This window comes from Prenolepis imparis, unplaced genomic scaffold, assembly GCF_030444845.1.
Source record: "Prenolepis imparis isolate NDT839.2.m4 unplaced genomic scaffold, iyPreImpa1.0 SCAF_12, whole genome shotgun sequence".
Taxonomy (NCBI): Eukaryota; Metazoa; Arthropoda; class Insecta; order Hymenoptera; family Formicidae; genus Prenolepis; species Prenolepis imparis.
In genome coordinates, this window is record NW_028141170.1 from 6616044 (window position 1) to 6640255 (window position 24212).

Sequence of the window (24212 nt, forward strand, 5' to 3'; positions counted from 1 at the left end):
CATATATATAAATATATATATAATATCTAGGAATTTTTGCAAATTATTGCGCTTTCTCCCAGCTGTGAACTCCTTAATCAATTTGGCGTCGATTTCTCCTTAGCGAAAGTTTAATTGGACATCATCTTTTTTCGCGCCTTTTTTATTTTCAACCTTAAACGGCAATTAAACGGTACTTCTCAGCGTTTAAACTTCCGTTAAATTAAAGCTCATGAAAAGTTGCGAGAAATGACTTTGTCATTTATTTGTAACTTTAAAGTTTAAATCGCGAACTTCGAGAGAATCACTTATGAATTAAAAAATCTGTGAATATCTCGATAATTTTAGAAATAAAAAATAATTTTGAATTGCTTGAAAAATTCGTAGGTGATTGATTTAATTGAATCGCAAAAATCTACGTTTGTTCTTGCTGTGACAAATATTTGCAAGAACGCGATCATATTAATGTAAAGCGAAAAAGGAGAGCAAGAAATGATTAAAAGAAGCAGAAAGAGAATAAAATCGAAAATTTTCGATTATAAATAAATAATCTCTTTCTGCTTATGCTAAATATATTTTTAAAATATTGCATCCACCCACATAACTTATATAATTTTTAATATATTTCATTAAATTACATAATATTTTTAATCACTAGATATTAAATGTGATATTTAATGTTAAAAATCGTGCATGTAAAGAGGCAGAGAATATGTTCAATATTTACACAATAATTATTTACTCTTTTCTATCATTCGATAAAATTTTTCGCAGCGTGGCAAGATACGATTTCCGAGACACCGTTTACACGCGGATATATTAGGTTCCGACCGCTGCGGTCGGACGAATACAAACGCGAACGCGAATGGCAAATGGCGTGTGACAAGGCATCGGCATCTGCGCTTAATTAATGCAACACCGGCCACAACGATACAGCAAGGAGGAGCAGCCCATGAGAATGCTGCGGGGGACGATCACTATGCCCGACAACGGCGACGGCGACAGAGATCGTGCTCGGAACGATGGAACGACGGTGCCCAAACCAGTCCAGAGTGTTCAATTATGCGCGTCATCGACCCGTACTCTTTCGTCTCGCCGAATCAACTCGTATTGATTAAAAAGAAAATACGTCCGAGAAACCGATTTTCTTTTTCCTCGTAAGCATCGATAGCGAAGAATTTGTGATTGAGCTTTGTGAAAGAATAAGAATAAGAATCAAATGGTGATTCAGCGGTCATTTCGGATCAGTATTGTGAGAATTGTTAATTGAACTTTAATTTAAGAAACTTAGTGTACACATTTTTATGTTAATAATAAATTAATTTAATTTATATGTATAAAAAAAATTTTTATGAATTATTTAAATTAATATAATTCAAAGATTTTTAATTTAAAGATTAAATTTGTAGAAAAAAAATGTGATTTTTTTTTACAGTTATCTTTTTCGAGAAACTTGATATTTAAACGGAGATTTTCGTAGGATGCCATTTGGCACCATGGGGACATTCTCATTTGCTGCACTAATTAGTGCACTAATTAGAAAGCAGTGCTAATATGATACATTTAAATCATCTTTATCATTCATAATTGAAAATTAAATACTCAAGTTTTAGTCGGTACTCTAGCAGTCTGGCTCTTATGCCATACAAGAATTTAAAATTATATATTATCGAGATTATTTTATATATTTATATTTAATATTGGAAAAAAATCTCTCATTATAAACTATTTAAATTTGATACTTTAATTATAATTATTTTCTAAACTAATCTTTATGTTTGTGTGTGAAACCTTATATTATTAATTTATTCATTAAATCAACAGAGGAAAAAAGATCAAACTAAATAATGGTCGTTCTGATAATAACATTCGTGTCATTTGTCTAGAATCAGGATTCGTCCAATTACAATCAACAATATTGCGAATCTTTTTATCAGAAAGATTCCAATTTCACCGAATAATAGCATACTGACGCACGGGCGCGTTATTGAGCTTCGGTATTTCGAGATATAACTATAGTTTCGATTTGTTCCCCGTTTATCTTTCTCCTCGTGCAAACACCCACGAGGTTTCCGTCTATGTCTCTGTACGGAAGCAGTCCTCTGTATAGGATGCGACAACGCGGCGCCAGCTAGCTTCGCGCGCGCACAGAACCCGGGTTCTCACCGCCGCTCGATTCCTGCTGCGACGATGCTTCGAAGAACGAGTGCAACCGCACTCGGTCCTCGACTTACGTAAGTCTCGACTGTACGTATGATATCACTTCGAGACTGCCGCCACGAGGACGGCGCAAAGGGATACACTTGCAACCCCGATGGATTTCTAAGAGAATAAAAAGAAGGTCGGCAGAAAAGAGACTATTATTTTGGAAAGTAAGCTATTTTATCTTGAAATGTTTTTGATGTGCTTTTCTTTCAAAATAAAAATAATTAGATAATTAGAATCATAAAATCTAGATATTGTTCTGAAAGACAATTTATATAAGTCTTCTTTTATAAATAAGATGGATAGTTAAATTATTCTTGATTTTCTGAAACTCTTTTAACCTTCCTTGTAAGTTATACGAATGTAATTTAATTTTAGAAAATTGACGTGTAAATTAATGTAAGACGTTCTATTGTTTCTTAAATATTCAATTGCAAAGAGTATAATAGGTTTATTTATTCTTCTAGAAACTTTTCTCTTCTTCAAAATGATAAAATATTTAATTTTAATTATAAGATTATATATAATAATAATTGTAAGATAAATGTTCCTCAAAATAAATAAAATAATGGAAATCTCTTCAAATGTTAATAAAAAATGAAATTTCAATCTAATACAAAATATAATATTATATCATATAAATAGACATCTCTAATTAAATTTTTATATATTGAAAAATATTAATATAAATATATATTTATATATGTATAATTGATATAAATATAAAATAAAGATGTCTCTCTCTTTAACTATTTTTAAAAAAATTAAGTTTTTGCGTAAAAAAAAAGCGAGATAAAGAGATAGACATATACACCTATACATATAAAGTTATTCACCTTCTGGAACATTTTCCTTCTTCCTTCAATTAAATTTCTATTAAAGTTCTAAAATGCTCTTAACCTTCCTTGTAAGTTATACGAATGTAAGCGTACGCGGAAGTTTAGCGGACTTTCTATATTACTAAAACTATCTGTATGTATTATCTATATGTACTATTTAAAACGCATAGATACGAGCACAAGATCAGCTGATTGTGAGAGATGTGTGCTCGTCAAGTTCCCTTTCCTATCCAGGACCAAATAGGGTAGAGAATCAAGTAACTTGGCGTCTACCGGTAACGACAACCTAACGGCAGTAAACCTACTCGTCTCTATTACAACTTGATATACCCAGCGCATGCATACGATACGTATTCGCAGTAGCAGATAGCGAGTATCACGAAGCGGCATCTCGACGAAACTCGCCGTCGTAGCTCGCAAGACAAAGTGACGACGCTTGCAGTCGTCGAAACGCATTCGTGTGACAAGGAACGAAAAATAATAGGCATAAAATGCGAGTTGAAGAGAAAATCTTGTATGCAAACTGAATTTGAAATAATGAAATATGATCGTAAACATTTTGCAGAAAATTTAAATGTAGAAAAATTGAATAAAATAATTCTCGGTCTCTCCAATAAAGTAGGGAATAAAGTCAAACTTAATTTTAATCCTCAACTTTCTTGTCATTTAATTTATTAATGTAACGATTTTCTAATGATGTTAAAAATTAGATAATTATGTAATAATTATAAGAAATGTTTGCATAATTATTTATATACATATTTAAAGGATATTCGTTTTTGAGAGAAAATTATATATATTAATAAACAAAAATAATAAATATAATAAAACATTATTTTGCTTCAAAAATTTAATTGAGAAGAATATTTGATATTTTTTTATAATTAAATAAAAAAGTCAGTACATTATTTTGTTAATGTACTGCATAAACAATTAAGAAAATATGGGAAAAAGCGTTGCATATATTTTATTATAATTTCAGTTCTGTAAATATGTGTTCTCATATATAATATATCAGTTTTCATACAAGATTTCTTCCTAAACAAGTGATCATTTTTTCTGTGATCGCATATGAGACACTCAGTCTCATAAATTCATAGTGCTGCCATCTGAACTATGGTAACTGGTACTACCGACTGCAACTTCGTGATAAAATAAAAGAGGACTTACCGACAGATGAAGAAATTTGCGCCAATTCTCGCGTACGCATGCGCCATTTTGTCCGCCGTTTCTTTTTCCCATGTTGCGCCGAAATCCGCTTATTTCTTGCTCTGCGTGTCTCTTGCACCTCCTGTACATAAAGAAAATGAGAATATTAGTCGATTGGATGTAAAATGTCGCGTTTCGAAAGATTTAGCGTCGACGGAATATTACCTTTGAAGACTCGCGTCGTTTGCAGGACGCCGGCGCAGGGATGAATTATTCTCGTGCCCATTTAATCGACTCATCGCGTTTACGACAAACGCCCGATACTTTAATACTCTTACGAAGTACTCGTCACACGTTTCCGCGACCGAAATTCACTTTTAGACCGTAACAATCGCGAAATATACCGTAACTCTCGCGAGAAATATACGGAGCGATACGAACGTGATCCTACACGATCCGCGAGCCGTTACACGAGTGAACTCTCGAGGCGCTGCTTGCGATTCTCGAAGTATCGAAGTATCGAAGTATCGAGAGTCGAACCCACGCAGCTGTATTATTTATTAACCTAGAAATATATCATACATATCTAAAATGATGAGAAAAAAGTATCGTAACGCAAAAAATGTTACTTCTACATATAAAAACAAATGAATAATAATTTCAGAATGTATCTTGTAAGATTTAAAGGGAAAGAATCTAATTAATTTCAATACACGTATACATAATTCTCACAATGTTAATGATGCCGAAAGGTATATTGTATACAGAATTATTCGAAAGATATATATACCGAATTATTTGTCCAATGTCGTAATTTTTACTTGCTTACATACGTGTTTTGGAGGTTAACGTTTGCAAAATTACTCGAGAACGAAATCTTTTCTAATCTCTTCGGATTGAATTCGACGCGGGCGCAACTTTTGCGACCACGTACGCCGGAAGTGACGCGCTCGAGCCAGCCAGCCGATCTCCACATCACACTTGGACGCAAACGCAACGGAGCGCCCGTATCCTCTCTCCTTGGGTGCCCACTGCGCATACACACACACACATACGCATACATAACCTTCTTCCCCCCACCCCCCGCATTTCTCGTGGCGCCACGCAGCGCGGCGCGCGCCGCGCCACTTGTGTGCGCGCACGTGTGTACGTCAGTGTGCGTATGGGAGATTTTTCGGTTTTTGAATAAAACACACAATGGTGGTCTCGCAGGAGGTGCTCTCGAGGGCGGAGGAGATCGCCGACCGGGTGAGTTTTCCGATGGGATCGCCTCCCTTCTTCCCCATCGTCGCGATCTTGTTCCCGTCGAATCCTCGAAAGAGAAGGACAGAAACGGCATGACCTAACCGCTCCGTTTCCCCCTGGAAGAGCGAACCGCGCTCCTGTCAACGTCATCGTCGTCCGGTACATTTCCATATTTCCCGCGCGTATCCGCGATTTTTCGCGTATCATCTGTTATCACGACCGCGGTCGCGATTGTGCGATCGCGATGCGTGTTCGTTCGTCAAAATTGTAGGTTATGAATTCCACAGGTGTATTCGGAAACCTCGAGCAAAGATCATCCGCGAGTCATCGGGACGAAAGCGAGCAATGTTTTTGCCTCTCCTCTTCTTACTCCCATTGTATTCTTTAGAAACCTTTGTACCAATAGATGCAATATTTTCACACTTGCATATGTTTACTAATGATGACTGTGTGACTTTTCTCACTGATATCCCTTTTATCATCTGTTTGTCTGTTATTTTATCTAGAATGATGATCAAACAAATTTTATTTACTGTTAGAAAATATTATATTTTAAATGAATATCTTCTAATTGACGTTTACATGCATAAAATCTTGGCAGACATATGGATCATTATCAACTTTCACAGACCTACTTTTTACATGTTCATATATCATAATGTAACATGTTATTTCCTGGTCAGTAATTTTCAAAAATGTATAAGAAAGAATTTATATTTATCCTAGAATGGTGAAAAAATATTACATTATTACTACATCAATATTAAAATTTACGCATGGTAGGCTTCATCTGATTTCAACATTTTTTTTGGCCATATATATATATATATATATATATATATATTCATTTATTTATATTTATTTCTTACAAAATCTACATCTAAATTTTATGTACAATAGTGATTTGATTAAATAACAAAAGTAAAATTTTTGATAAAAGAAAATAGACTATAAAAAAAATTGTCAGAGAAGCACTTAATAGAAATATAATTTTTCAAACACTCTGGCATTTAAATCTTACATTTGATCAACTTCTTACTATATCTTTATAACATAATTCTCATTAAATAAAATAAAAAAACAACTATTAAATATACTTATCATTGTGACAGGTAATTCGCCATGGTAAACACGTGCTTCCAACATTAGCACGATTATGTCTCATCGCTACCTTCCTAGAGGATGGCTTGCGAATGTGGTTCCAATGGAGCGAGCAACGAGAATATATGGATGCATCATGGGGCTGTGGAAAATTTCTAGCCACTATCTTCGTCCTCGTGAATCTCCTTGGACAACTTGGTGGATGTGTCATGGTGATTGGTAGATGGCGAGTCAGCATAGCCTGCGGCGTTTTGTTCTTCATAGTGATCCTGCAGACTATTGCATACAGCATCCTATGGGACATGCAATTCTTATTCAGGAATTTGGCGCTAATAGGGGCGCTTCTACTGGTGCTGGCAGAGTCGCGAGTCGAGGGTAGATCGCTCTTTGCTGGTGTGCCGAGTCTTGGCGATAACAAACCTAAGAATTTACTGCAATTAGCTGGCCGAATTCTATTGGCGTTCATGTTCGTGACGCTGATTCGCTTCGAGATATCTTTCCTACAAATCCTCCAAGACATCATCGGCAGCATCCTTATGGTATTGGTGACAATCGGATACAAAACTAAGTTGAGCGCGTTACTACTTGTCCTCCTATTGACTGCATTGAACTTCTACCATAACGCGTGGTGGTCAATTCCTGACTATAAGCCGCTTAGGGATTTTCTCAAATACGACTTCTTCCAGGTAAGTTTATCTGATTTTCGCATTTATTCATACATATCTAGAATATATCTGTTTAATATATTAAAACATATTTTTTTACTAAAGAACTATTAACTTTTTTACTTCTGCGTAAAGTGCACATTTTATTTCTGCCAAAGTAAATTTACGATACATACAGAATGGTCTAAACAAAAAGAGAAATTATTTCTTATATGAGTGCTAATTGTGGATTAAAAGCTAAAGTTTATCCACTTTAAATCTAAAGATTCTACTTATATGATTTAATCTTGATATAATATTAATATTAGTATAGAATATTAATATAATGTATTAATAATACTAATTTTAAAATATTGTGTATGTGTAGTTATAATTTTTTTATATAGTTTGGTATAATTGTAGATAATGATTAAATAATTTTGGTTTGATTCGATATAGTTTCTCTCTGTCAAATCTATGCTTAATCTGTAATCATATATATATACACACACCTATATGTATTTATAATGAATTATGTATCTATAATTAAAGAATTATAGATACATATCATGAATTATAGATGCATATTATCAAATTTACAATTTTTATATATAATGTATTAGTTTCTTACATATTTGTACTTTATTGTAGACACTTTCAGTCATCGGAGGACTCCTGATGATAGTCTCTCTAGGTCCAGGCGGAGTATCGATGGACGAACATAAAAAAGAATGGTAGAAACAATCCTATTGAATGTGGTGGATACGTCATCAGGTTGTTGTCACAAAGGTTTAAACGAATTACTGTCTCCCATTCCTGTCCCTTTGTACGCTCAAAGAAATCCTAAAGAAATCATTGTGTGTTAAATGACAAGGAATTCAGTACGTCGATATCACCGGCCCAATACAATCATTCTATGTGACTAATCGATTAATCGAGATTCATATTTTATCATTATGACGAAAATAATCGAAAAGAGAAGGAAAAAGATAAATACATGCATACAGATTATATTAATGATAATGGCATTGTACATATGACACTGCATCTAATATGGATAATGTATTTTTTTCCATGTACGTTTTTCATATATTTTTGATCGCGAACTAAACCGATTGCTTTGAGATTCGAGTTTTAGTACCGGATAAATGCTTCCACTGTTTCGAATCCAAGATCTACAAATTTCTGGAGAAATGAAATCGGTCAACTCTAGTTTTACTATAATTTTTTTAACTTAAGTCTTTCTCTCTGACTGTAAATAAGCGTTCCAGATTTGTGTTTAATTATGATAAAAGAGAAAGAAGAAGAGGGGGAGTTAGTGAGAGATCACCAGGTTTAAGGGGATTATTAGTTAGCTCTAATAACGTTTTGCGAAAATAAACGGATCTTAAAATAGCACGCGTCCGAGTCTCTCTATACGTCAGCAAAACGAGAAAGGAAGAGAGAGAGAACGAAGGCAGGTGCAATCATATAAGCCAGTAAGCAAGGTGCAATTCCGTTATACAAAGTAGCCGGTGAAAAGGTGAAATTTGAAAAAGTTTGAAAAAATGAGAGTTCAGAATCAAGGATGTAAACGCGTGCCTGTGAGCCAAGGTACCACTATTTTGTACGGAAAACCGTTTGCCTATGTACTAAGATCGGCGATGCGTGATGAAAGATGCGATCATTGCCTACAAAGGTAAAATTGTTTTATCATATATGTATAAAAGAGAAATAATCTTGATAGAAAGTCGTCTCGTCCTTGTTATACCTTCAGTCCCGAGACAAACCCTATTCTATTGTTGAACTTTTGTGATGTCTTTAAATTATTGGCATTCTAACAAAATTATTGTGTAATAATTTATACATTTTTTTCCATTTTTTTCTAATAGGGTAATAATTGGCATGTCAATTTATCGTAAATATAAATGTAACATATAAGTTTTATACAGAGTTATATACAATATGAATAATGTATATGTTGACCTAAGAAATTATATATCATATTTGAATTTTACATTGTATTAGTCTATTAACAAATCTCTCTGAGGCTATTGAAAATTTAATGTTAAATGCAGAATATGAAAATTAATGTATAAATGTCATGTTTCATCAAAATTCTAAATACTATAAATAGATTTATTCAGTACTTATTTTAATTGCATTTTTTATATTCTGATGCTATTTTCTTTCTTTTTCTAATATTTTTATTTTATGTCGAATAGAATTATAAAAATATAATTAAAAAGAAAACCAAATGTTTTTTCTTGTTTAATTATACTTTTTATATTTTCTTTGCATATAAATAAATGTAAATATATGGAACTTTTAAAGGATGAAAATAAAAGAAAGAAAATATAATTAGAAGAAAAAAAATTCAATTAAAAAAAGATCTAATTATCATGGTCTCTTTAAATTTAAATCACGCACACATATACAAGTTGAAACTTTTTATATGCTGTGTGTGTATATATACATATGTATATGTTATATATATATATATATTAGAATTTATTTGAAATTATTATGCGAAAAGAAATTGTGTCACGAATGATTTATTGTTAATCGAAAGATGTAATAATAACAAAAATTCAACATTATAGAAATGTCAGGTTATGAATATGCCGGTATTTCGTTCTGCTGCATTTTCGCTCGAAAGCAATTTGTTTAGGTTAGGTTTAGATTAGGTTAGGTTAAAGTTAGATAAAGTTATTATTGGGAACAGAAAAACCTGAATATATTTCATCAATGTCTTTTGTATTTTTGCGTTTAAAATGAGTGACGATGTACTAAAAAAGGGAACAATAATTTTTACTGGCAAACCGTTTGCCTTTGCTCTTAACTCGAAACACAGAACTATTCGATGTGACAGTTGTTTGAAATGGTATGTACAGAAGAATGAAATTGCGAGACATTTGTAATTTTATCTTTTTTAATTATGTAATATTAATTATTTAGGAATGAATTGTTTTTATTGTATATGTGATCAAAATAAAATTGTACAGATGTAACATTATAAATAAAATGTTAAATATAAGTGCAATTTGATTATATTATTATTTATTGTTACACAAAACATTCAAGATGTAATATTTATTGCAGCGGAAAAGTATTAAAGTGCTCAGCTTGTCAATATGTATATTATTGCGACCGCAGTTGTCAAAGAGAATCGTGGCCAATACATAAGTTGGAATGTGCACATTTAAAGAGGATATCGCCAAAGATTTTGCCAGATGCAGTGCGACTTATGGCACATATAATTCTCAAGCTTAATCGAAAGGGGGCTGACGAAGTGGGCTATTATACTGAAAAGAATTTCAGAAAATTCAAAGATTTAATGTCACGTAAGTATACTTTTCTAATGGAATAATTTTTGTGAATATGTAATCAATTATGTATTTGGATTTTAGATTATTCGGATCTAAAAAAAGATGCGAAGCGAATGGAGCATTTCACCACATTATGTGCAGTTTTATTCGAGTTTCTTGGGGGAGAAATAATGCCCAACACCGCAGAGTTGATGGGTATTTATGGTAGAATGTGTACTAATTGTTTTAACATATTGGATGTTAATATGAATACCATTGGAGCTGGTATTTATCTGGGAGCATCTGTGATGGATCACAGTTGCAAACCCAATGCAGTCGCAGTTTTCGAAGGGACTACTATCATCATTAGAACAATAGTGGATCTTTCTTCTTTAGATTGGTCACAGGTACTGATAAGATGCAAAGATTAATAGTGCTGGAATACATTTAATTATTCTATGAATTTTATATAGTCATTCTTAAATGTTTCAATATAACTAGTTCTATTTATAAATAATAATTAGTGATTAAAAGTTTATTATTATAGTATATGTTTTTTGTGTTTTACAATTTGTTAATATAATCTTATTTTACACACAGATACGAATATCATACATTGATTTACTCAATTCGAACAAGGACAGACGTGAAGAATTGCACAATTCATATTATTTTTGGTGTGATTGCAAAAGATGTAAGCAAGTAGAACCTATGGCTGAAGCAGCTGCATGTCCAAACTTATCATGTGACTCTCCATGTCTGATTGAAGCTGATAATTGCGAAAAATGTGGTGCAAAAATATCAGAGGAATTTAGAGACACGTTTCGGGAAGTCACTGACTTTACTATTAAACATTTAGAAGAAATGAAGACTATGGCTTGTATCCTTTTAATATTTATATATTAAGAGAGCTTAAATAATTTAGAAATTTAGAGTAAAAATTTATCTAATAAAAATAAAAGCTCTTCTTTTCTTGATATATATAATTTATCCTTATTAATAGTCATAGATCTTGATGTCAGCAAGATATGTTTGAAAAAGCAGAAGAATGTACTGCATAAATTTAATATACAACATATTCGTACTTTGGAAACAGCTCATATTGCAGCTATGCATCTAGAATATTGGGAAGATGCAGAGTTATATGGCAAAGAACTTATACCAGGATATTTGTAAGTGTATCATTTGTATAATCTGCATAATTAGATAAATTTTTTAATTCAAAATTACTTTTTAAATATAAATATAAAAATTATTAGTATTTTATATTCTTTTTCTTCTATTTCATTTATATTATAATATAATGAATAAGTAGGGTTTATATGTGACTTATAATAATTAATGTATCATTAGTGTATCAGTAATGCCTAAAAAAAATTTCCATGATTAAAAAACATTTCACAATATTAATATTTATATATATAATTGAAGACATTGTGCTTATAATTTTTAGATTGTATTATGGAGAAATACATCCTTTAACAGGATTGCTACATCTAACGACTGGAAAGATACAATTGCACTTGGAAAAACCAAAAGAAGCGCTTAAAGTATTAGAAAAGGCAAACAACGTGTTAATGATAACACATGGTGAAAAGCATTCCTTAATGAGAGAAGAATTGAAACCTTTACTCTACCAAGCTATTATGGAATCGAATGGAAATATGAATGGCATCCAGTAATTTTAGAATTTTCTAATTTTTCTTTAGTAATAAATTATTTTTTTAATATATAAACTTATGTAATACACTCTCTCCATATTGCTTAATTTTGGCGAAATAATATCTTCTGTTACATGATAATAGGAGTATATTAATATATTTGTTAAAATATATATGTTTGTACATTTATTCTTTATACTTTTACATTATTTCTATATTTTTTTATAACAAGACAAATTATGCGACAGACAAAAATGATATCTAAGGCTAAAACGATCAATGAAAGAAATGTAGATTTTTCTGTGATTTTCATGGATAAACATATACACTCTTTTCCTACGATTTTTACATTTAATATAAAGGTATAAATGCAAATGTTTTAGCAATTACACAAAGTTTACATCTATAATTGATTTTTTATGAATGGCGCGTCTCGCGAGTATTCAGAATTGCCAACCTTGCGGCTTGCGGTATCGATGAAGAAAGAAACAGCTGCTGTTGCTTATGACAGCTGTCCACAGCTGTCTTAATTGTCAGAGCCGCATCCAACGATAAGAGATTTGCTTCATTCACGAAACTCGAAGTATACATAATATGTGATAAATATAATTGCATGCGATTTTCGCGATACGAGTATCACGTGTATTTGATGGATTTTCGAGAGGATCTTGCTCGTTTATGCACCGCAAGATTGCCAGATAATTTTCCGATAACATCGTGAAAAAAATACACTTTAGAATGTCAAGTCTCGTTCGCGAACTTCTATGTTAATTGCTCTAATATTTTAGAATAATGTAATCCAGGAATATAATCTATTTCTCCTTAATTTATGTATGATAAATCGAATTTATAATAGAATGCAATAATTCTTATAGAATAATTGATCGATTTATTGTTATTACTTGCAATATGTGCATTTCAATTTGGCATAAATTGTGCAAATATTCTTAATATATAGTTTTAATAATAGAACTTATGTAATTTTACTCACAATTATTAAAATATATAATAGAGATTTATATTATTATTATATCAATGTTTATAGAATTATATTTATACTACACAGTGTATATATATTGTTAATTTTTGTTTTCTCTAGGCATCAAAGTTAATTCTTTAAACAATTGCCTCTTTGAAGATCACATGATGTTTTCTGCTATTAAAAGATTAACTGGCAAATCAGATGGTGTCGGCAATGTATCTCCCAGGCCGGCCCATCAATCCATGCCGACAAATCTTCAGAGAAAGTTTGCCAAAGGTGTACAATATAACAGTAAGTATGCATACATGTATGCTTTTGATTTAGACAAGAAGGAGAGCATTATAATTGTAATATAAACTTTACACATTATTTTTAGTGAAAATAATAATAAAGGGAGACAGGAATGTAGGAAAGACATGTTTATTCTATAGACTGCAGGGACAAAAGTTTATCGAAGAGTATATACCCACGGAAGAGATACAAGTGGCTAGTATACAATGGAATTACAAAGCCACCGACGATGTGGTGAAAGTGGAGGTATGGGATGTTGTAGATCGCGGCAGACGTCGCCGAAAATTGGAAGGTCTAAAGATGGACAACACTCCGTCTAATGCGGAGAACGTTATCGAGGAACCAGCCCTAGACGCTGAGTTTCTCGACGTTTACAAAGGCACCAACGGTGTCATTATCGTGATGGACATCACGAAGAGTTGGACGTTTGATTATGTCCAACGAGAACTGCCGAAAATACCTAGCCATATCCCTGTCATCGTCCTTGGCAATCACTGCGACATGTCGCATCACAGAACTATCACTGCGGATCATGTGACATACTTTATAGATTCGCTACAAGAAAGAAGTGCACAAGTAATTAGATTAATTGTCTCTTGTATGGATATCTTAGTATGAATATCTTACTATAAATGAAGTTTGAACTTGATATGTCTTTGGCAAAAATTTAATTAGAATCATTATCTATCAGAATTTTTTAAATTTACTTTATTCTGAATTAATTCTTAAATTAACTTTTGCAGGTAAGATATGCGGAATCATCGATGCGAAATGGCTTTGGTTTAAAACTACTGCACAAATTTTTCAACTTACCGTTTCTGCAATTGCAACGCGAGACGTTGCTGAAGCAGCTTGAGACCAACGAGGAGGAAACGCGTCTGACTGTTCAAGAACTCGATCTCTTCCAAGACAGCGACGATGCCGATTATAACAAATTCCTAGACAATCTTGTGAATCGAAGGCGAGCTCTTGCCGATTCAGTATCCACCAGTAATATAGTCTCAAATGTTGTTCCATCATCCATGAGTAATTATCATCTCGCACCCAACACGAATGTCGCCGGAGAGATCAAAAGGTCAGCCTCAATATCTGGTCCAATTGGCGGCGGAACTCCGATCCCAGTGAAAAGTTTGGAAATGAAATCGTTACCTAAGAAGGAAAATTCCGCGACGAGCACGTTGAATAGTTTATCGAATCCTATGAAAGCTTCGCAAACTGTGGCATCACCCATTTCTGCTATTAAAATAGAAGTGGCTAAACCGGCTGAATCCACTAATGACAATGGCGAGAGAAGAGATTCTCTCAATCGTCCGCCATCACTCATATCCAAAATCTTTGGTCATAAGAAGGAAGATGAGACGGATGGAAAACTGCCAAATGTTAAAAATCTTACTTTAAATGCATTGACTAGTGTTGAAGATTTTGTACCAGATGATGGAATGCTGGACAGATCATTTTTGGAAGATAGTAACCAGGTCTCACCGCAGAAAGTGCAACAAGAAGTAGATTCTGAGAGGTAAGAAAAAAGCTTTACAAATTATTAAGAATATAATTAGTATCTTTTCTATCTACTCTTGTATTAGTATTATTACTAAGAATTCTCTTATGTTTTTTTGATGTATATCATTACAATTATAATTAATACTAATAATATAATTTTATTACAAAGTGACACAGAGACTGCAAATCCTTTGGTAGCTGGTTATGAAGATGACTTGTCATCGATCGAAGAAGTAGCTTCTCCTATACAACCAAAATTAGCAGAAAATCCGCTGTGTAAACAAAAACATAAACTAGAACCGCTATCAAGTGCAGAGATAAATAATGAGAAGCCAAATCAAGTCACAAAACGCGACTCCGTTTCTTCTATAGAACAAGAATTACGTATTTCAAATAATTACGAGCCGAATGAGCAGCCAGACATAAATTCGGACGCTATTGACAGCTGGTTGCGGCGGGATTCCAAATGGCGGCAGAGTCCTGAAGGAGGTGAAGACGTGAGTAGTACCAGTACAAGGAAGGATAGATTAGAATTAAGCGATAAGAGTCTGGATGTCAGCATGACAAGCTCCAATGTTCATCTGGAGCTGCTCGATAACACTAGCATGCGTCATATAAACTCAAATGCCAGTAGTCCGGTGATGAAGGAGAGAAAGAAACATAAAGAAAAGGTAATCATCTTGTATACAACCTGTAACTTTATAAACTTTATAAAAGATTTTTGGTTATATTGGGGTATATATAGTTTTCCTAACTTCATTATTATTATTTTGATTTATATTTATTGTTTTCCTTATTAGTTCTTCTTTCTTATTTTCTTTATTTTATTGATTCTAGGGAGATGAAAAGGAGAAGAGGAAAAAGAAGAAAGCGAAAGACAAGGATAAGGATAAGGAAAAAACGGAGAAGACTGAAAAGAAAAAGAAACGTTCATTCCATCGACCGAGGGACGAGAACAGAGAGCGAGACGAGCTCGAGGAATTTTTAAACGGCTCAGCCACAAGAATCGGCGTTGACGTCGCTTATGAGGCAATTTAGCATTCCAACAAAATTATCGGTAATGTTTTTTGAGTCATGCACATCTTCCAAAAAGAGGAAAAAAAAGAATTTCTTATATAAAAGACTTTGATGTTAATGTATGTTATGCTATCGAAAACAGAGGAACAAGATTATTATTATATAGTGCAAAGAAGATGTTTCGAATCGCAATTAATCTGTAAAACATATATTTATTTTACACAAATGTAATCGTACATATGCTTTTGGAAGATATGTTTTAACAAAGAAACCGCTAATTTATATTGCATTTCTGATTTTAGATTTTTAACAATTTTTAACGAGTATTTGGAAAATTGTAAATCACGAAGAGTTTGTTGTGTGAATGGGGATATAATATGTGAATATTTCTTTTATTAAGATGAAGAATTTTATTATGATGGAAGAGATACAACAATTATAACAATTATGTGGCGTTGAAATATACTTATAATTACGAATTATTTATTACATTTTAATTTTCTATGTTTGTTTATTTATATTAAGGTTTATATATTTATTGTTGATATCACACACACATACATTTATTGAATTTTCTCTATCTTTAACCTAGCTATTCTTGTTAAATAGATAATTTAAAAAAGTTATCCTATATAAGAAAGTGTTACGTTATTGTTGTATTTTTTTATAATAGTGTATAGAATATTGTGCAGTCATTACAGCTTCATGTTAATAAATGTATATAAACGAATCTCGAATCTCACTATTACTACAAATGTGTTATAACATATTTATTAGTTTATAAGTTATTTTATTATAATAAAATAATTAATCAGAATGAATCTCTGCAATATATAAAAAAAAGAAAAAAAACAGAATTTTCATCTCTTTCTAGTGAAAGGATAGCCGGAAACAGCTAATAATAATAATCAACCAATCACGAGAGCTGATCGTCTCTGCGCAGAAGTAGAGAGAGAAAGAGACTCCGTTCTTATTTTCTCTCTTTTTTTAACTGATCTCCGCCATTAAAACACTGAACATGAGAGCATGAAAGCCAACTCTATCTATTCTTACTTGTCTATGGACGAGAATGATGGGTATGTTTAGGCAAAATGGCGCTCGCCGAGGTTTGTGGTATCAACTCTCTCGTTGATTTTGGCTATTCGCGAGAAAAGGATAAGATTGCCGGCGAAATCGAGACGTACACGAAGAATTTCAGCAACAATCTTCATTTGGCAGTGCCGCCGTTTATAAATGTAAGCGCATAATGTGACATAAACGACTATCGTGTGACAAATTTGCAACATCATGCAAATGGTTCATTTTTGGCAGTATATAAATTACACATTGTAATTTAATAATTTAACATAAGCAATTATTTTATTACGTTGAAGAAAATATTAATAATATTAATAATATGACCGACATGTATAAATTTTATATTTGAATGTCTTTTTTTAAGTACACAAATCGTTACTTTGCATTGTTAATTATGGTTCATTTCTTGTATTAATACTAAACAAAATTAACTCTATAAGTTGAAAATAGCAAGTTAATCTTTTTTAAAAGTCTTTTATATATCGTATTTATAATATTAATATTGTATTTATTTTATACATCTTATTGTATTCTTATATTGAAAAAGTTAAAAATATAAAAGTATTATATTTTATAATTCTATAATCTTTATATATATTTGTAGCCAGCTGAAACTCTCGGTCGTATAGCTGAAGGCACTGATGAAAGTGGGAAGCATCTGAAGATCAAATTTGATCATGGAACCACAACTTTGGGCTTTCAGTACCAGGGTGGTATCGTTCTGGCAGTGGATTCACGTGCAACAGGAGGGCAGTTTATTGGTAAATTTCATATTCATTCAACTAATAAATTATATGTTTATGATAAAATAATTTTAAAATTTCTAGTTATTGAAAAACTAATTCTCAACTTGTTTTTCAGGTTCATCCACCATGAAGAAGATAGTGGAAATCAATGACTATCTTCTTGGCACTTTAGCTGGTGGAGCTGCAGACTGCGTCTATTGGGATCGTGTTTTAGCAAGGCAATGTCGCATGTATGAACTTAGAAACAGAGAACGTATCTCTATCGCAGCAGCGAGTAAACTCTTGTCGAATATGATTTATAATTTCAAAGGAATGGGATTGAGTATTGGTAAGATATTCTTGGCTCATGTGCTACAAATCTAAGCATTGTAAGTTATGTAAAAATTTATAAAATAATTGCTTATATAGGTATGATGCTGGCTGGTTGGGACAAACGTGGTCCTGGACTTTATTATGTCGATTCCGAGGGCACTCGAACACCGGGAAAAGTTTTCAGTGTAGGTTCTGGATCTGTATTCGCATTCGGAGTATTAGATTCTGGTTACAAGTGGGATTTAACTGATGAACAGGCCTATGAACTAGGAAGAAGATCGATCTATCATGCTACACATAGAGACGCCTATTCTGGCGGTATCATAAGAGGTCGGTTATAAAAATAATAGGAGATGCATATTGTAGAACATAGCGCTATTATGCCTAATAAATATATATTTCACTTTACAGTATATCACATGAAATCAACTGGTTGGGTGCACATCTCGGATGAAGATTGCAAGAATTTGCACTATGCATACCAAGCTGAAAAAGCAGTGGAGCAGCCAAGCACTTCCTCCTAGATTTAAAGTATACATTGTACACACGCTAATCGTTAATGAAATAAAGTATAATGATTTCTATCTATTATATATAATTTATACTAAATCATCATCTATTAATTTAACTTTCAGTATTGTACATTTCTATTAAATATAATTTATACATAGCTTTGTTCAACTTTTAATTGTATCTGAGAGTTTTTATAGCTTTTTATAATTTATATTAAAATTGGACTAGTTTCTTTTTTAATAAATTAGTTTTACATTCTTTATACATATATTTCGTGTAGAGTTGCAAAATGATATTAAATGAATGTTATTTCTTGCCTCTAATACAAAAAAATATAGTTTAAATATACAGGGTGTCCGGTGGTTCGCGTTTCACCTGTCGTGGGCAGATTCCTGGGATCATTTGGAGACGATTTTTCCTCAGCGAAAATGTCGAGAGAGGTCATCATTTTTTGCATGTTCCCAATTTTTGTCATCATGTATCTTTGTAACTAAGCCTTAAAGTAAACTCTATCTGAAATTAACTGAAGAATGTGATTTTGTTAATATTTTATTTCTACAAGGCTTAGTTTGTGAAAAACCCTTTATTTTCAATCGCTTATAACTCGAAAATTATTGGTACCTCGACATTTTCGCTGAGGAAAAATCGTCTCCAAATGATCCCAGGAATCTGCCCACGACAGGTGAAATGCGAACCACCGGACACCCTGTATATGTAATTATAAATCTGTTATAATTATAATTTTAATGGATTTGTGTGTGATTATATTTCTTTCTAATATATTTGTGTGTGTGTGTTACATGTAAATCATGGTGGGGACACATACATATATAATTGCGTGTGTATTCAAGATCGCGAAAGGATATAGTAGTAATCCCCTCTCCGCGTTCGAAAGCACGACGTATGCGAACGAAGTTGGGGTCGACTACGACTCAATTCATCATCGGATCGGTGAAAGAGCAGTGTGTGATTGCAACAACGAGCGATAAAGCGGTTGCAACATATTGCAAGAGGAATTCTATCGAAGGCGGACCTTTTGATCGATCTAAAGACGACGGAATGTCGAGCGGAACGGACGAATGCAAACTGAAGGCTGGACATCCTCCGGCAGGTTAGCGAATTCTCATATTTCCACCGCTATAAAACGCGAGATAGATTAATGCGCGTTTACGAATCCGTCCAAATCCACCTGTCGATCCCGATTTTCAAGGCCGACTTTTCGGCCGAGCAATTTTTAATGCGCATTTCATGCCACGTGTTTGCCTCTTTCAGTGAAAGCGGGCGGCATGAGGATAACTCAGCATAAGACGCCGAAGGATGAGCGCGAGACGAAGCCTAGCAAGGATGTCGAAGAGAGCAAACCGTCTAGCAGGTAAAATACGTCGACGTCATTTATTGCGACGTTATCGGGCCGACGCGACGTGTCAAAACATACGTTCTTTGATATGGATCTGATACCCTAATTAGCTACTTTTGGCGTCAACAAAAACGAGGAAATAGCTGGCCGCAGACGGTCGGTTTAAAGAGAAGCGAATGAGAGGGGAGTTCTAATCACAAAAGAGTTTAGAAATCTATAATATATAAGATTGATTAATAGATATGTAATAAGTAATAAGATACTCTAACAGAGTGACTGATAGATGTAATCTTTAACAATCATTATGAATTTTTATCAGGCTATAACGTCGACGTAAAAAATATTAATATTTAATTTTGTATATATGTTTTTCACATATATTATCGAGAATTTTTTCCTTCTAGATAAAAGCATAAATAAAATGTTATTAATAGTCATTAATCAGAACAATTACCTTCGATAATTTTTGCTTACATATTTATATTTTATTAGAATTGATTTCTCATTGCTGATGTTTTTTATAATTATAGTTATATATTATAATTATATATTATATTGCTTATTTTTAATTATATATATACTCGCATAAAATCGCGTATCCCCTTTTCTGAGTCTCCAATTACAACTCTAATCTTTGTTCGTATGAAACTCACACAGCTTGTGTTATCTTAAATGTATCTTTATTTTTATTTTCTATATCCTCTGATACAAGATACAAAAATTGCAAGATGTAAAAAATTTACGCGACTCGGCTGATTAAATTTACTTCTGTTCATCCAATTCTGACGATAAGCGAAAATATCAGTATTTTGCATTTATATAACAACATTGCGCAATCGAAAATAAACGTGAGTTACATCTGAAAAAACATTTACATTGAAAGAGTGAATCTGTATTTATAGCATAAACCAAATGGGATTCTAATAATTTAAACGTTAATCATGCGCGTTGCAGCGCATATTTTATAAAAAACTTTTCTAATTCTGTAATAATATAAAAATATATATTTAAAAAAAATTTTTAATCATAAAAAAACAGGTAATATACAAAAATCTGTTTTTGAAATAAAAATTATTTTTGATTCAACGACATTCATAAATCGCTTGCAACTGATAATGATTACATATTCATATATATACATAATCATAAATGTACATACATATTCATATATATACATAATCATAAATGTACATACATATTCATATATATACATAATCATAAATGTCATATATATTCATATATGTACATATTCATAAATGTACATACATATTCATATATCTATACATAATCATAAATGTACATATATATTCATATATGTACATAATCATAAATGTACATACATATTCATATATATACATATTCATAAATGTACATACATATTCATAAATGTACGTACATATTCATATATATTCATATTCATATATATATACATATTCATATATATTCATATATATACATATTCATATATATTCATATATATTTATATATTCATATATATATACATATTCATATATATTCATATATATACATATTCATATATATTCATATATTCATATATATACATATTCATATATATACATATTCATATATAAAACATCAGTAACTCTTCAGTATAAACAGAAAATATATATCATTTGTACCAGAATTATCATTTTAAACTAATTAATTATTCCGAATGTGTCGATATTTTTTCATATTGTATATTATATTTATATATTATTTTTTTATATATTATTTAAAAATATTGAATAATAGAATCATAAATATTTCGATGCTATCCTATCTCTAGTTCTATGTGACAAATAGAAAAAGATATTTTGATGTTTGCAGTCCGCCGAAGACGATAATGATTAGCGGTGCCCCAGCTAAAGGAAACGCCGATTTTCCGCCGGAAGCTGTGCAACACTTTCATGAGAAGCCTACACCGACGCATGATGCACGACCGGCACACTGTTCGCGTCCCATCATCATTCAACAGCCCAGAAAGTGAACTGCTCTATGCAAATCATACATTGAACTGATGGACCTCGGTCTGCAGAGTCATTCGTTGAGTTTATGCGAAAAAGAAAATTACAATTATTATAAATATATACGAGAGATATAAGTGTGCATATATATATACACACGTATAAGCGTACTTAAAAAGTCTTTAAAAAGGGTTAAAATCGAAGAGTTTAAGGCCCGATTGCACCAACGTCATTTTGGTTTTAAGCGAGACTTAAATATATGTTTGTCTTTATTTATTTAGAAAGAAAGATAAAGATAGATACATATTTAAGTCTCACTTAAAGCTAAAATAATGTTGGTGCAATGGAGCCTAAGCCTCGCGCTGCTCTTTAATTCTTTAAGCGATAAATGATTATTATCCTCTTTTCTAACTATATATGTAGTTAGATTATCTTCATTATCGGTTAAAGAATAAAGAGAGTTCGATTTCGTATACTTAGATATTAACCGCCTCACGAGAGATTATTATATTGTTAACAATGAAAAAAGAAAGTTTATTTTTTTGGACGCCATAAGATTCCTGTATCGGCATTTAACGAGCTTTTGTATGTTTTTAATATTTTCGTTATCGTTTTTATTTTATTGTTTCTTTTTATATTAGATATGACACGTTTTTTCGATTAAGTATTGTTGTACACGATTACACAATATGATCACTATTTTTGGGACCAGTATATTCTGCGATTCATGACAGAATTTTTTTTGTTTCAATTTCGCGCAATTTTTTTTTTCTTTTTATTTTAATATCCATCTGACCATAGAAATTCAACACATTAGTGTCATTTTGAATTTCAGGGAATTGAAATGCTTTGTTAACGTATCAAGAGTTAACGTATCATGCTTTGTTAATGTATCAAGTATAAAGAGTGTAATAAATGTCGAACGAGATTCGTAATTGGCAACAGTTTGTATAACATTTCAGAGAGAATAAACATTCGTATATGTACGAAATCTATGGATTGTGTTCTAATTCTTTATATATATATATATATATATATATATATATAAATATCGAAATTATTAATCAAATTAAAGATGCATAAATTATAATTTAATCATTCTATAATAAAATATTTATTCGATATATAATAAATAAGAAAAGTTCAATGACAGAGGCAACAATGTATAGATATATAAATTAACGTGATAGAAGTAAAATAACAATTTCATGATACTCACTGATACTATTACAATGTTTTCCTAAAATCCACATAATAGAAATAAAAATCATTGAGTTTTCTCAGATACTCTTTGCTGTTTTATTATATAATCTTGCACAGTTGTTGAAATACTCTGCACACCGTTGCTTATGTAAGTCGGAGTATTGGACAGGAATTTCATGCTTGCTATGACTCCCTTATTCCATGATGATTTGACAGAGTTGGAGAGATCACTAGTACTTGGCAATGGTGGTAGCTATATGACAATATAATAATTTTTTTCTTAGATGTATCTCTAATGAAATATTAGAAAAAGAACACAAATAATGTAAAATGAGATATAAAATGAAAAGGCTAATAATAGAATTGTACATATTAATGTAAACATAATTGAATTTTGACATTGATTTAACTATCATTTGATTTTACTATTAAATATTAATATTTAATAAGGTATTCAATTCAGCTCTAAATAAATACATAGATATACTAAAAAAAATACATGCTAAATATCGCTGTTGTTAAAAACACACCTCGTTCACGACTTCCTTGGGAATGTTGTCCTTAATATAAGGCGCGACATTATTATAGATCTTTCCATACAACTGCACGCTGTCTTCGGATTTGGACCACAAGCCCTGATGAACACTGTAATAAACAATACCTCCTACGAGGGTGGCCTTGACAGCGAACCTGCAGACATAACCTCTCGTCATGACTCGATTTCGATTTGTGGAACGATGTAGTGTGCGAATACCGTGACAGCGTGTCCTCTTTATTCCTCAGCGAATGTACTAACCGCACGATACCCATTATTCAGTCAGAAATTTCTTCGACAATTGGATTCGAGACTTACAGACCCTCTGGAAGTCACAGCCTGTCATACAAAAAGAAAGCCAGACTTAAAGCTCCTTACACAATGCTAGGCGATAGTGATAGCTATAGGGAAATAGCGATAGAATAGAAATAGCACTGACGAGGTACGAGTATGGGTACGTTCCGTTTCACGCATATGCGCGCATTTACCTATAGTACACGTTACGTTTACTATAGAAAATGCGCGCATTGTGTGAAACGGAACGCACCTTATGACAGCCTTGTATCTCTCTCTCTCTCTCTCTCTCTCTCTCTCTCTCTCTC

The 24212-nt window shown here is 32.2% G+C and overlaps 6 protein-coding genes and 1 long non-coding RNA gene across 12 annotated transcripts in view; 5 read left to right on the plus strand and 2 right to left on the minus strand.

Annotated features, from left to right (window-relative positions):
• Positions 1 to 5176, minus strand: part of LOC145943543 (uncharacterized) — a 55802-nt gene extending 50626 nt beyond the window's left edge. The window contains exons 1-3 of one of the 2 annotated variants that reach the window (XR_014426535.1): positions 5006 to 5176; positions 4398 to 4737; positions 4194 to 4314 (exon numbers count right to left, since the gene is read on the minus strand). This is a non-coding gene — a long non-coding RNA (uncharacterized LOC145943543). Of the gene's footprint in view, positions 1 to 4066; positions 4315 to 4397; positions 4738 to 5005 lie in introns of those variants that run through there. The other variant, XR_014426534.1, reaches the window with a different exon arrangement.
• Positions 5177 to 5262: 86 nt separating this feature from the next.
• On the plus strand, positions 5263 to 8709 carry Surf4 (Surfeit locus protein 4). The gene is made up of 3 exons (XM_083051127.1): positions 5263 to 5420; positions 6530 to 7204; positions 7814 to 8709. The coding sequence occupies exons 1-3, from the start codon at positions 5370 to 5372 to the stop codon at positions 7898 to 7900; spliced, it is 813 nt and encodes a 270-aa protein (XP_082907253.1). The 5' UTR covers positions 5263 to 5369; the 3' UTR covers positions 7901 to 8709.
• Positions 8710 to 9639: 930 nt separating this feature from the next.
• On the plus strand, positions 9640 to 12185 carry Smyd3 (SET and MYND domain containing, class 3). Its single transcript, XM_083051126.1, has 6 exons — positions 9640 to 10025; positions 10244 to 10485; positions 10552 to 10856; positions 11050 to 11329; positions 11459 to 11621; positions 11903 to 12185. The coding sequence occupies exons 1-6, from the start codon at positions 9916 to 9918 to the stop codon at positions 12129 to 12131; spliced, it is 1329 nt and encodes a 442-aa protein (XP_082907252.1). The 5' UTR covers positions 9640 to 9915; the 3' UTR covers positions 12132 to 12185.
• A 363-nt stretch (positions 12186 to 12548) lies between these two features.
• On the plus strand, positions 12549 to 16507 carry LOC145943539 (rab-like protein 6). Of its 2 annotated transcripts, none has more exons than XM_083051124.1 (7): positions 12549 to 12693; positions 13210 to 13383; positions 13469 to 13959; positions 14127 to 14899; positions 15053 to 15554; positions 15721 to 15940; positions 16203 to 16506. In XM_083051124.1, exons 2-6 carry the CDS (start codon positions 13254 to 13256, stop codon positions 15919 to 15921), a joined length of 2097 nt encoding a protein of 698 aa, XP_082907250.1. In that variant the 5' UTR covers positions 12549 to 12693; positions 13210 to 13253; the 3' UTR covers positions 15922 to 15940; positions 16203 to 16506. The 2 variants fall into 2 exon arrangements, with proteins under 2 accessions (XP_082907250.1, XP_082907251.1); XM_083051125.1 differs by lacking the exon at positions 12549 to 12693 and adding an exon at positions 12726 to 12904 and having other exon boundaries at positions 16203 to 16507.
• A 456-nt stretch (positions 16508 to 16963) lies between these two features.
• Positions 16964 to 18619, plus strand: Prosbeta5 (Proteasome beta5 subunit). The gene is made up of 5 exons (XM_083051221.1): positions 16964 to 17135; positions 17582 to 17738; positions 17839 to 18051; positions 18132 to 18365; positions 18447 to 18619. The coding sequence occupies exons 1-5, from the start codon at positions 16992 to 16994 to the stop codon at positions 18557 to 18559; spliced, it is 861 nt and encodes a 286-aa protein (XP_082907347.1). The 5' UTR covers positions 16964 to 16991; the 3' UTR covers positions 18560 to 18619.
• Positions 18620 to 19188: 569 nt separating this feature from the next.
• LOC145943600 (death-associated protein 1 homolog) lies at positions 19189 to 22867 on the plus strand. 2 transcript variants are annotated; one of them, XM_083051222.1, is made up of 4 exons: positions 19189 to 19262; positions 19400 to 19659; positions 19821 to 19920; positions 21718 to 22867. In XM_083051222.1, the coding sequence occupies exons 1-4, from the start codon at positions 19204 to 19206 to the stop codon at positions 21893 to 21895; spliced, it is 597 nt and encodes a 198-aa protein (XP_082907348.1). In that variant the 5' UTR covers positions 19189 to 19203; the 3' UTR covers positions 21896 to 22867. The 2 variants fall into 2 exon arrangements, with proteins under 2 accessions (XP_082907348.1, XP_082907349.1); XM_083051223.1 differs by having other exon boundaries at positions 21736 to 22867.
• An 89-nt stretch (positions 22868 to 22956) lies between these two features.
• Positions 22957 to 24105, minus strand: LOC145943601 (MICOS complex subunit MIC13 homolog QIL1). Of its 3 annotated transcripts, none has more exons than XM_083051224.1 (4): positions 24050 to 24105; positions 23830 to 23949; positions 23606 to 23765; positions 22957 to 23328 (listed from the first exon to the last, which is right to left on the minus strand). In XM_083051224.1, exons 2-4 carry the CDS (start codon positions 23883 to 23885, stop codon positions 23140 to 23142), a joined length of 405 nt encoding a protein of 134 aa, XP_082907350.1. In that variant the 5' UTR covers positions 23886 to 23949; positions 24050 to 24105; the 3' UTR covers positions 22957 to 23139. The 3 variants fall into 3 exon arrangements, with proteins under 3 accessions (XP_082907350.1, XP_082907352.1, XP_082907351.1); XM_083051226.1 differs by having other exon boundaries at positions 23872 to 23949; positions 24050 to 24068; XM_083051225.1 differs by lacking the exon at positions 24050 to 24105 and having other exon boundaries at positions 23872 to 24027.
• Between the last annotated feature and the right edge of the window lie 107 nt (positions 24106 to 24212).